Source organism: Zootermopsis nevadensis, unplaced genomic scaffold, assembly GCF_977971745.1.
Source record: "Zootermopsis nevadensis isolate Lab colony 2312 unplaced genomic scaffold, Znev_1.0 Znev_ptg000011l, whole genome shotgun sequence".
Lineage (NCBI taxonomy): Eukaryota > Metazoa > Arthropoda > Insecta > Blattodea > Termopsidae > Zootermopsis > Zootermopsis nevadensis.
Genome location: NW_028259143.1, coordinates 18,091,283 through 18,103,648, shown reverse-complemented (window position 1 = coordinate 18,103,648; position 12,366 = coordinate 18,091,283). Strand labels below are relative to the sequence as shown.

Here is a 12,366-nt window from a genome sequence, read left to right as displayed (position 1 = left end):
TTATATCTTCCTACAAATCCGCACCTCGTTACGACCCAGTAGACCGACGTCAACATAATCACAGCCTGGATTATCACAAATCTCATAAGAAAGTCTTTCGTTTACAAAAACGTGGGCATACGAACTACGTGACAGTGAAGAGATAATTTATGCCAAGTGCCGAAGAGTGGATTATGGAAAATTTTACGTCCACCAAGACATGCAGTTCTGTAAGCAGACTTGTTAATTCCTGTCTTGAGAATCAAATGTGTATCACCTGTCGCTTCCGAGCTAATATTACTGATGATATGAAGACATGTTTTAAAGGTCGTTCTCACAGTGTGAATATTTTTTGCAGACATCCATCTTACCCAAAGTGAAATGGAAGCTTGTTTATACCAGCTAATTAGGCTTTGTATAATTTAAAATTAAGTGTATAAGACTGTTAAAAAAATCAAAGGAGGTTTGTGTCCTCAAGTGTAGAAAACGACAAAGGAAACTTTTGAGCTGAAAATATAGAAGTTTAATTCGATCTTCGTTCGCTTTGGTAGGTTCCCTTATATCAGCTTTGTATCAGTTTATAATCTTTCCTTTTAGATACGCCAGCGAAGTCGACGAGAATTTCCATGTCATCCTCTCCTTTCACCTTTCTCGAAGAACAGGAAACAATTCTTAAGTGAAATGACCTCTGTTAATGATGCCTCGTTATTTCTGTGCAGAAAGAGTCTGTAAACGTTTCCTGCATCTCTAATAGGCCCATTTCTCAGGTCTGATAGCGCATGGTCGCTGTTTTTGTGTCTGAGGACGTCTCTTTTCACCAGAACAAAGCGCGTTGCCTCTTAAAGTACTCGCAGAACTTCAAAACTATTAAACATACCTAAAATAAGACCCATATTATGCATAATCCAAACTGCCCCATTTATGTTCGAGACAACAAAATAACCATCTGAATGTATTTGATTACAACCTGACTAGTTTCGACCTTACGTGATCATCATCAGAGCTTATTGCTTTAATTATAAGCCACAGTATAAATACAGAGTGTGCAGGACATTTTAAAATTAGCATTGATTATTACAGAAAAATGCATTCAACATTTTCAGTTGATAACATTTATAACTATTATAAGTAGGTGACAGGAAGAGTAAGAAGACGATGGTAAGGGGTAACATGAATAAGACACAAACAAGCTTCGAGATAAGCTTAAGAAGTGCAAAATCGAAAAGGAGTGTCTGATAATTGTAAATATAATAATAAATAATGATAAAGAGCGAGAGAGAGCCGTGGAAATCTCAGATCCTACTTAGGTACAGTGTCTCACACGATAAAAATAATTCTAATAAAACAATAATTTCATGTTCTTTTGCACAAAAAGAGCAGATGGATTCTATGGTGCGTTATAAGAATGGGAGCTCTTTGGAAAGGACAAGATTGTGCAAACGAAGTTTTTCTGTCATCTACTCTCTGACAAATAACTCGGCGGCTGAAATCTTAGGCAGTAATCCTGCCTCCTGTCGGCAGCTGTATGTAACACAGCTCATGCAAAATATCTGTTGGCTTACGAAAGATGCAAACAGCTTGATTACGTTCCGGTAACGCGCGTGGCTTGTGGGAGCTGGAGTAGAACCCCGAGATCTGAGAGGACTTTGCATTACCGAGTTTCGAAATATCTCGACCTTAGATAGGTCACGACGCTAGCAGTCTCGAAAAACACGTGCTGTTAGTAATGTCACACTACTCGAACTTCGGATGTTTACGTCACTGTTCGGTTACGCGATTAGCTCGAGGACAGGACTGGATGTCGTGTAAAGTTCAAGCATGGAGCAAGAATGAATTTAGACTTTGATATTATAATTCTGTTAGTGGGTGAAAGTAATGCGTTCAGCAGAAAGGGTTTTTGTACGGGTTATTAGAGAAATTCGGGACTCTGTTTAAATATAATCAGTGTCATTAATCTCATTTATGATATCCCCGGCCGTCAGATTATAACGTACTATTGTATGAAATTATTTGTATGTTGTATAGGAAGGACGCAACCATATCCAGCAGCTGATCGTTGTTCAAGGCGAATTTGAGAATACATAAGATGGAACCAAGTGCACAGCAAATAGAAGATTTGAGAACAATATTTCTGCAGAAGTTAGAAAATGAAGGTGCACCTGATCCAGGTACATTTCTTTAGAATGTGTTTGAAAGGCAATTAATATTATCTTGGATCTGGAGAACATTAGCCTAGATGGTGATATTAGTCGAATAAGCAAAAGTGTTAAATGTGTAGATCGAATCACATAACTCTTAGACAGCTGCCTTCTGGGTTGTAGCTCGGTGTAGTCTGGTAGAAGTTTATCATCCTCCAGACTACACAACCCTACAAATCAGAAGACAAACATCTTCGGACTCACCGCCGTGAAAACTTCAAATTCTGCTCATAACTCTTGATCAGACCTTAATATCTGATGTATCTTAACCTGCTATTACCATAACCTAAAATTTTTCCTGATTTTGTGAAAGTTTTATTTAACATTGCACTACAACTAAGAAGTTTCTTTCTTAATTAATTTGTAGTTAGTCACTGAATGCCATTGGTATATTAAACTTAAGATTGTGTGCTAATTTTTACTAAGTACGATGCCTTTGTTTTTAGCATCAAGTAAATACAGAATAGGCCGAAAGAGGTTTATATGTGAAAGACAGCATGTGTATTGTCATATATTATTGTTTGTTGTGTAAATTTATGGAGCAGCAGTAATATGTAATAAACTTGCAGTATGGAAGACTTTAATAGAATAGAATTTATTGATATACTTCAAACCAAGGTCATGGAACACGTCATAGAAAGCACCTTTCTGATTAGTGAGGTTAGCATTTGTCATATGGAGGTTATGTTTATGCCTTGTGTTTATACTGTGTATGTCAGAATTTGTTTGAAACGTTTCCACGTTTTCTTAAATGAACGACGGTAACAAGAGCAAGAATTCACTTGCAAGGAGAAGTGTTTTAATTTTATAAATATTTATCTTTAAGGGACCATTTTTTAATACCAGTCATTATTCTAATGATTTTCTGTTGGATGTTAAATATTCTTGCTGTCTGATATAAAATCCTATAAGATCATCCATGGATTTAGAAACCAGAATTTCAGGTACTCGGTCTGTCTGCGTTATGAGGGTCTTTGACTCTGATGATGGCAACCAAGAAAGTCTCTGAGCGATTGGTTTTTATCCCAACATTGACACAGCATTTATTTGCCATGAAAGTTTTAAATTTTATATACTCTTGCTGGCTGTTGGATTTCCCTAGAAGATAACTTAATATGACATGGGGGAATGGAAATAAGCAATGTAAACTATTTTAAAAAAAATGTTTTCATGAGTAGTTTGAGGATAATATTCAGTGGGCTTTTTTCTACTTTTTCAATCATTTTGTTGTTAATAAGAAATGTAATTGTTTGTTTTTTCCAAAATTGAATGTCAGTTATTGGCTTTAAACCATTTATTGAGGCTAGGAGTAACATCATTAAGCAGTTACGATCAGGATGATTAATAATAACTAGCATCAATAGGCTTAAGATGGCTGTCTTGTGACTCGCCACCATGGAAACGTCGTATCATACTTAGTGTAGGCTTGGTTTCGGAATTTATGCTGGGGGTAGATCATTTATGAAAAGAGGATGAACAGAGGACCCAGCATTCAAGATTGTTTTATGAAGCCCCAGTTTAAGTACATGTTATTTGATAAGGAGATTTAATTTATATTCTTCTGCCATTGAGGCATGATTTAAACCATTTCTTTTAGTTTCATAAAAATTTGGTTTTGGTAGTGGTGTATTATGGTTTATACAAATGCTCTAGCAAGGTTACAAAATATCAATTTTGTTATTAAGTGCAGATTTAAGTATTTATCTTTTTGTGTTTAAAAACGTGGTCACCGTACTGGCATAGAAATCTTAAACAGTCTACCACCTACGTCTCAAAACTATTTAGGGCAAAAAGGAGACAGTTAAAGTAGTTTTTGAAATGGTACCAAAATACTAATATTTTAAATGGTACTCGTACTAGTACTTTGTGTTGTTCCACGTCGTGTATTCAGTCGTGGTAACTTCTGGATGTATGGCTCGTAAGTTGAGAGACCTCTTTTTGCAAATTGTTCTTCTGTGAGGATATTATTCGAGTTAAAGAAATGCGTTACTGGCTTTTACATATTTTCAAATATTCTGGAACGTAATGTCGGTGTTTAAATTGACTTGAAGTCGGAAATGCGAGATTTATAAACAGGTTTATTTTCTAACTGAGTTGTTCATGGCAGACTATTCCTCAAGTCCTTCATAGTACTAAGCCAAAGACATAATACAAATACAATAAGTAATACCAGCATAAATACACATTTTTATTTCCGGTTCTCTGTATGGGTTCTCCCTATCGCATGGACCGTATCTTATTTCTTCCCAATCCCACATTCTTGTCAGACTCCACCTCCCTTTCTGGCCCTTTGAAGGGCCACTCTTACCTCATCACCATATTAGTGCACCAGTGAAACCATATTACAGAGTTTTGTGTTGAAAATGCAGACGTGTAATGTTTCATTGCCCCTGTGGGTTATATGTTATGCAATTACATTATCCCCCATGACTTGACATGCAAATTATGAACGCGTAAGTAAGTGCTATAAAAGAAATTTGTTTCTCTTATTTTATAGAAGGGTTTCATCCTGCCGATCTGGCTCGGGTAAAGAATAGCGATGATTGGTTGAAACGATTTCTTGTGCACTCGGAAATTGACGTGCAGCTTGCGTTACAGCGACTTTGGGATTCTTGTGAATGGCGGAAGAAATTTGGGACCAATGGTAAGTGATAATACTGCTGCTCTTCTAGGGGAATCCCATTTGTTAGTAAACTTTCTGCTATCTAACAATCGTAATCATCCTCACTAGCACAAACATCTGAACTCAACCAAATGATCTGGTAGGTTTGGTAGGGTTATTTGACCTGGGGGAATCTGGAGTGGTGTTGGGGTGCTTGGCACTGGAGGGGGTGCCCCCGAGGATAAGGCGTGGTGGGCCTCAGCTTGGCCAGAGCACAGAGAGAAAGCCCATCTCCCCCCATCATGGTGTGGTGCTTAATTAAGCACAAGAATGACTTTACTTTATACTTTTTTTCATCCGATTAATGCAATTTTCTGTTTCTTTGTTAATGTTGTCATTGAAAAGAACACTAAACATACCAAAGTTCAGTCTTGTTAGACGAGGAATATCAGTGATAATGAACATGCAGGTGTATGAACGGGCCACTCGGCAAAATGTGAACTGCGCATATCTGGTCACAGTTGTTCGGAAATTGTGATAATTATCCTTGTTTTGATGTGATTGTTATGTAAATGTTGCTAATTATGAAATTTTCAATTTCAGAAATCAATGAAAATAATGTGAGGTTAGATTATCTTCAAGATGGCAGCTTGTTTGCTCATAACAAAGATAAAGATGGAAAGATTCTCCTTATATTTAAATCTAAAAAACATGTGAAAGGGCAGCGAGATATGGAAGACTTGAAGAGATGTGTTGTGTATTGGTTTGAACGGCTTGAGAGGTAATAAACCTGTGTAGGATTTGAGGTTTTCACAGCGGTGAGTCTGAAGATTGCTGTCTTCTGGGTTCTTGTGCCGTGTAGTCTGGTAGATGTCCAACAGCGTTTCAGAGGTCCATGCTACCTCCATCATCAGGGTGATGAATGAGCCATGCGAGCGGAAAGCGCCAGAGTTGTAGGGACTGGACAGTAAAAGGAGTAGCCTAATCCTAACCAGCGGGGACTGGTGTCAGAATCAGGCGAGGGCGTGGGAACCAATAGTAGTGTGTCGGCGTGTCATAGCGCGTGCTAGAGAGATAGAGAGAAGGAAAGAAAGATAGTGAGGTCTGAGGAACAGCCCATTTGAGGGCCTTAGGGAGTTCGTCAGGTGGGACACCGAACACACGGGAGTTGGGCGGTCAAGATGTGGGAGGAAGCAGGAGAGTGGAAGGGAGCAATGGCTGGGGCTGGATGTGCCCTGAAAAGGGCCGAGTAGTGGTTAGTGGCCCGGGTGGGACAATCAATGCTCTCTGGGATGCTTATGGAGCCCTCGGAGAGAGTGAATGAGGGGCTTCCGTGACTGGCTCGGGCGAAGTCCATCCTCCCTGTTGAAGTTGTTGGGACGTAATTCAATTTTGATGGCCTCCCTGATCATCCGATCCACTTATCCAGATTTTGTTGACAGGATAGAGGTGTCCTGGAGTTTGATGCGGTGGCCAGAAGACAGCAGTCTTCGTAATAAACCTGTTTTATAGGTGTCATGTATTTTCCAGAATCACTTGATGTCATGGGTTGCTTAAAGGAAATTACTCTTACAAGTTGAAGGAAGTAAAACTGTTATTACAACTGTTACTTAAAAGGAAAATCCCTAATGTGAATAAAGATGTACATCATGGACTGAGGTCGGTTCTTGTCCTGACAGGTGGACCAGCAGAGCTCTCAGACTTTCCTTTCTGTTGTCTTCCCTTTTTGCCATTTTTACGCGTTATCCGTACCATTCCTATAATTATTTCTTTTTCCGGCTCTGCTTCCTCCTGCCACATAATGCCCACTCTCATCATAGAGTTTGCCATCTCTGTGTTTACCGCAACGGTTATTCGTAACGTTCTTCTTTTTTCATTTGGGTTTATGGATTTCTTAGACATTAAGTGGATTAGTGAAATTGCTGTCTTCATGGCAGTGACCCACCATTTTGGAACAAATTCTGTGTCACAAATTTGATTTTTCAGGCTGGGTAATGGTAATCAGATCAGCATCTTCTTTGACATGGCAGATACTGGGATGTCAAATATGGATATGGAATTTATCAAGTACCTAATTGGCTTGTTTAATATGTATTATCCTGATTTCCTTAATTACGTTCTGGTATTCGAAATGCCATGGATTTTAAATGGTAAGTAGTATGTGCTGTGCATAAAAAACATCCTGTTTTATATATATAGGGATGTCATTTTGACGTTGTGTCCTTTCTGTTTTAGCGGCCTTCAAAATAATAAAATCCTGGCTACCAGCAAAGGCAGTTCAAAAAATAAAGTTTATAAATAAAACAAATCTGAAAGAGTATGTTGAACCTGACCAAGCTCTGAAGTGCTGGGGAGGTTTCGATGATTACACATTTACATTTGTTCCTGAGCAGCGATCATCTGTACTCTATGATAGATTTGATGACAGCAAGAAAAAGGTATAAAAAAATGTGCAACATTAGAAAATAGCAAGGTAATAGTTGCAGCACGTTCGTCATCTGATTTTGACCTTCCCATGTCTTTTTAGGAGCACTCACGAGTACGTTGCAAGAAATTTACTATTTGTTTTGCCGTGCTTGTCTGTCCACGTGTAACGAGCAATTTTAGAACTACTGAACAAATTTTTGCGCATTTTAATAAAATATTACGGAAAATCTGTGGTCCAACACAGAATAGTGATGGCTCCTGGAGAATTAGGATGAATCACGAACTAGATTGTATCATACAGGGAGCAGATATCGTGAGGCTGATGAAAAGCAAAAGGTTAGCCTGGCTTGGCCACGTTGCAAGAATGGAAGGAAAGAGGGTAACTAGAACAGTGACGGAATGGAGACCGATGGGAATAAGAATGAGAGGGAGACCACGGAAACGATGGGTAGATGGCGTGGAGGAGGATGGGAGTGAGGGGATGGAGAAGAATTGTGAATGATAGGACGGAATGGAAAAAACTCGTCGAACAAGCTAAGACCCACATAGGGTTATAACGCTACAAGAAGAAGAAGAAGAAGATTTTATGACACATTCCAGTTCATGTTAAAGTTGAATAACAAAAGACACTTTACGTGAATACCAACATGTCGTTCTGCGTGTAGATGAAGCTGTGAGGAATCCGCATACAGGTGCAAAGGTCAAAATTGGTGAACCGTTACGCCATGTGCACTTGGCTTAACTTGTCTTTATCCTTATGGTATGAAGAATTGCTTTCATGGTGGGAAGTTCCTAGAAACCATATATAGGTCTTTAACTCGTTCCATGCAGCACAGTACTGTACTTCATGAGAAGCTGATAGCAGCCCAAATAGTCAAAAATTCGTGTGTTTTATGGGACTCAAATATTCAGTCTGTATTTTTCCCTTAATGTAAGAGGCCAAGTTTCACATCCATGCAAAACTCTTTTAAGTTTTATATTTCAGCTGTGTACCCGTGTTTCAGAGGAACATATTGCGTCCAATATCAGGGCAATTAGAGATTAGTTTGTGCTGAGTCCTTCCCCCTGCCCCCTTGTTTCAATTAACTGTTGCTATTTTGTTTTTGAATCACCACAATGTTAAACAGAACCTTCACTTGCAAATTTCAGTCCTTGATTTGTCATTGGTCATAACTTACATATGGCCTACGATATAGAACATCCAGGACAATTACATATAATCATCAATCAACAAAATTCATTTAGTTTATCTTGCTGTTAAATTGTTGTCCAATGATTATTAAAAAGTTTTTTGAGTTGGCCTGCTGAATCTTTGTGCCGGTTGATGATTCAATTGAATTTGGCCCATCCACAAATAAAAAAAATATATAAGAGAATAAATTTTGTTTTCCTCCTCCCAAGGTAGCAGAATTTTGAGAGGTTCTTGAGATGGTTTTAAGTTTTCTCAAAGGAAATTGATTGTGTAACAAAGATAAAGTGAAACAACTGGTCATTTGCGCACGAAAGATCGTAGTATCAGCAGTGCAAACAGTTTTGCTTCTGCTTCGTAACTGCAGATGCCGGCGCGATAATCCACATGTAGGTACCCGAGCAATTGTCATTTTAAAGCCAGGCTCCAAGGAGATAAGCACAACGAAGAACTGGCTCCCCGTTTAAAATTTGGAAGAGCTCAGTGATCAGTTGTTAGATATAGTTTACGTATGATAGCTTCCACAATTGTAGTGCGTGTACTTAGTAGAATAAACTGGTATAGAAGCCAAGGAAAGTAATTCTGGCAGTGCCCAGTGTGAGGCGCTTCCACCATATGGAAAGCTAATTGGTCACCATTACAGCCCTGATGAAACAGGCTACGACCCTTCGCGGTTCAGACTCCACTCTACCCACTTCTAGACTCATGACCTATGACCACTGAGACTAAAGGACCTTACCGATGGTGGCAGCAGGAACGTTACGATTGTTTTAGAAGTACGAAGATGTATGGTGGTATCTCTGCACCCCACTGACTTCAGCACTGGACTTAACACACTTTATATACGGTTGTAATTGTAGAAGTTTACCAACGTTTCAGAGATCCTTGCTGCCTCCGTCATCAAGGAGATGTTTTTATTCTGTTTATTAATGCCTGCAGGTTCACTTTGCTGATGGTTCGCCATCAGTAGACTCGTATCCTGCTGGTTTTGGTGATACAGGAATCAGAGTTGATGGCGCATCTTTACCAAGTAGGTACACTTCATCATTAAACGTATCAGCAGTGCCTCGTGGCTTGCGTGTAGTCGAGCTGACTGTTGTAGTACCATTAATACCAAGAGTTGATAATCCAGCTGGCAGTCCCATTTTACAGGAGTTTAAATCCCCAGTTCCCGTACGATAAGGTTAATGTTCGTTTCACATCTTTTCCTGTTATGGTTCTAGTACTAAACTTAATGCATAGTACTAAACTTAATTAATGTGTGGCCAAAACCCTGAAGACAAGAATGCACTAGCATTTCGTTGTATTGCACAGTTTGTCTTTTTGTCCAGATTCATCTCTGTCCATCCATCCCCCTGATGTCATCTACTTTACCAATAAAGATGATGAGTTAATGGGGAGTGTTACGTTGACTAATAATGGTAACAAGATAATCGCTTATAAGGTGAGAATTCCCGTGAATTAAGGTAAGATAAATACTCGCTGACAAAATTCGTGTGTGCAAAAGAGGTAATGTTTTATGAAGGTATTCTTGGTGAGATTTTGGTTTCTGGTGGTGGTAAGCATGAAGATGAGTGTCTTATGGGTTGTTGCCATCACCCTGATCATGGAGGCAGCAAGCACCTCAGAAATGAGCACAACTGAGAAGACAGCCATCTTCATACTTGTGACCGTCAGAACTTTTACGATATTTATCGTCTACTGAACTGGATATTTGAAACTGTCAGCATTAACACTTTTGCATCTAAACTTTAAACTAACGAAGAAGGCGCGTGTCCATACTTAACACCTCAAAGTGGGTGATCATACAAATGACTAATTTGTAATTGGCTCAATGACAGTTGACTACTGCATTGATAAAAAAGTTTTAAACATGAGACACGTCACTTCATTGCATTGTGGATGCTGCGGCCCACATGATGGATGGTCATAATAAATTATTGCAAGCTATGCACATGATTCACAGATCTTGAGTTGAGGGTGGCCATTTCCAGCAGTTATTGTAAATTTATTTATAACATTTACCAAATGCTTCTTCGTTTTTATTTTTCAATGCCAAACGTCCATAGCTCCATAATTGTTAAGAATCAGATACATGTTCATGTGAAGTTTTTGACTGGTAATAATCATCTCAGCTATAAGCTATAGAAATTACGAAATTTCACCCAGTAAATTAAGTGCTTATGTGGTCCATTTTTGTATGAAAAACCTGTCCCTAAGTGAAAATACACATTTCCATATATGAAGCACAACCACCTGCTGGCCGAGTGCTACGATTGTTCCATCTGACCTCCTTATATGTAACTAGCGTCTTGCTAATTCTCTTGTCCTGGCCTATAGAGACTCCTGACATTCTGCGTTTGAATCTGTTGTCCATATTCATTTGCTTAGATCATTTCAAAAAATCTGTCCATGTCTGGGGCCCTGTGTAACATTTCATAACTTGTTGCTTTTTATGGTGAGTTCTTAGTCCTACACCCATAGTGCAAGCTAGAGGACCGTTCCTTGTTGAATGTCCACAACTCCTTGGTCATTATATCCCCTCTGGAGGCCTTCTCTATCTGCAACCTGAGGACACACCATGCCATTCTGACAAATTACCCACTTAACACAGTAAAATATCCTACAGGTAAAGTAAAAGGCAGGATGGCAGTCGAGCTGCCAAAATGCCTCGCAGATTTACTGTCTGTAGTTTGAAACTTCCTGAACTTGAATCAAAGATTTGATTGTTCCTGAAGGCAGTTGGATGTTTAACTTCTTTCATTAGTGACTGACAGCTAGTATTAAAAATTCCAGATCAAAACCACTTCTCCAGAAAAGTTCAGAGTACGTCCTAGCACCGGAACGTTGGTCCCAGCAGCGTCCGTCACCGTTAATGTGGTGCTCCAGCCAGACTTTCAGTTCCCTGGGCTCTCAAGAGACAAGTTCCTTGTTATGAACTTGCCTGTTGACTCGGCAGACATGACACCACAGGAACTCTCAGAGCTCTGGAAGGTAGGAGGTTTCATATTTGAAAACTTTGTCAATTCTAGGTTACGTATATCTGAGTTTAATTAGTGCAAAGGCATTTGGTAAAAAAAAAAAAGATGTATGATATCACAGTAGTTATGACAAAAATATCAAAAGTGATTGATAATATCATAACAGAATGAGCTTTGGTTTCAGTCTTCAGATTATAGTATAGATTACGTCATTTACATTTTAATTTTCATTGTAAGATTTTACTTTTTAGGTCTTCATGCTGCAATGTGTGCGAAGAACGCCTTTCGGGCATGTCCATGCCTCTCTCTGTCTTGCATTTTTCAGCCTAGGAACAAGACAACCCCAGGAGTTCCCCACAACACCAGACAGGCTCAGGGTGTTGCACTTCAGAGGTTCTTCTACCCCCCCTGGGACTTCCACCCCAGGCTTTTGACCCCTTCATCTTGCTTCACTCTGGAGCCTAGCCGACTTGGCTTGCTCCCTGCACCTTTGACCCCTCAGGGCATTTCTCTCACTGGATTGGAAACCACGGGGCCTCTGCCCTCTAAAGGGTTAGATGACCAATGCCCTGTGAACACAAACCAGGATTGCCCCCCATGGGTTTTCCTTGGCATTTCTTAGTTCATAATTGAAGATATCTGTAAATTATATCGCCCTGATGACGGAGACAGTATGACCTCTGAAACGTTGGTTAACATCGACCAGACTACACAGCGCAACAACCTAGAAGACAGAAATCTTCGTACTCACCGCTGTGAAAACCTCAAATCTTACAAATTATGGGGACTTTTTAATGTGTCGTCAGTGGTTGGGGCTATTGGAGATTTTCACACCTGCCTGTATCATGGGCAATTTGTACATCTGAGTGAGACGTAGAATACTTACTTGGGATCTCCCAGGAAGCTGGCCGATTCTATATTGCCGATGACCATTCAAGTCGTTCGCGTTCAGAGTCACTTCCCCTTGCATTGTTCATTCATTAGATACCA

General features: G+C 39.5%; 1 protein-coding gene across 11 annotated transcripts in view; it reads left to right on the top strand.

The window, feature by feature from the left end:
- LOC110831562 (motile sperm domain-containing protein 2) overlaps window positions 1-12,366 on the top strand; it is a 367,668-nt gene that overhangs the window by 351,565 nt on the left and 3,737 nt on the right. For 7 of the 11 annotated variants that reach the window (XM_087347503.1, XM_087347506.1, XM_087347505.1 and 4 more), the window contains 8 exons: window positions 2,005-2,147; window positions 4,675-4,821; window positions 5,383-5,560; window positions 6,766-6,929; window positions 7,015-7,217; window positions 9,335-9,425; window positions 9,727-9,839; window positions 11,192-11,389. In XM_087347503.1, coding sequence (XP_087203629.1) covers window positions 2,066-2,147; window positions 4,675-4,821; window positions 5,383-5,560; window positions 6,766-6,929; window positions 7,015-7,217; window positions 9,335-9,425; window positions 9,727-9,839; window positions 11,192-11,389 — 1,176 coding nt within the window. In that variant the 5' untranslated portion in view covers window positions 2,005-2,065. Of the gene's footprint in view, window positions 1-1,548; window positions 1,879-2,004; window positions 2,148-4,674; window positions 4,822-5,382; window positions 5,561-6,765; window positions 6,930-7,014; window positions 7,218-9,334; window positions 9,426-9,726; window positions 9,840-11,191; window positions 11,390-12,366 lie in introns of those variants that run through there. The other 4 variants (XM_087347507.1, XM_087347501.1, XM_087347499.1 and 1 more) reach the window with 4 other exon arrangements.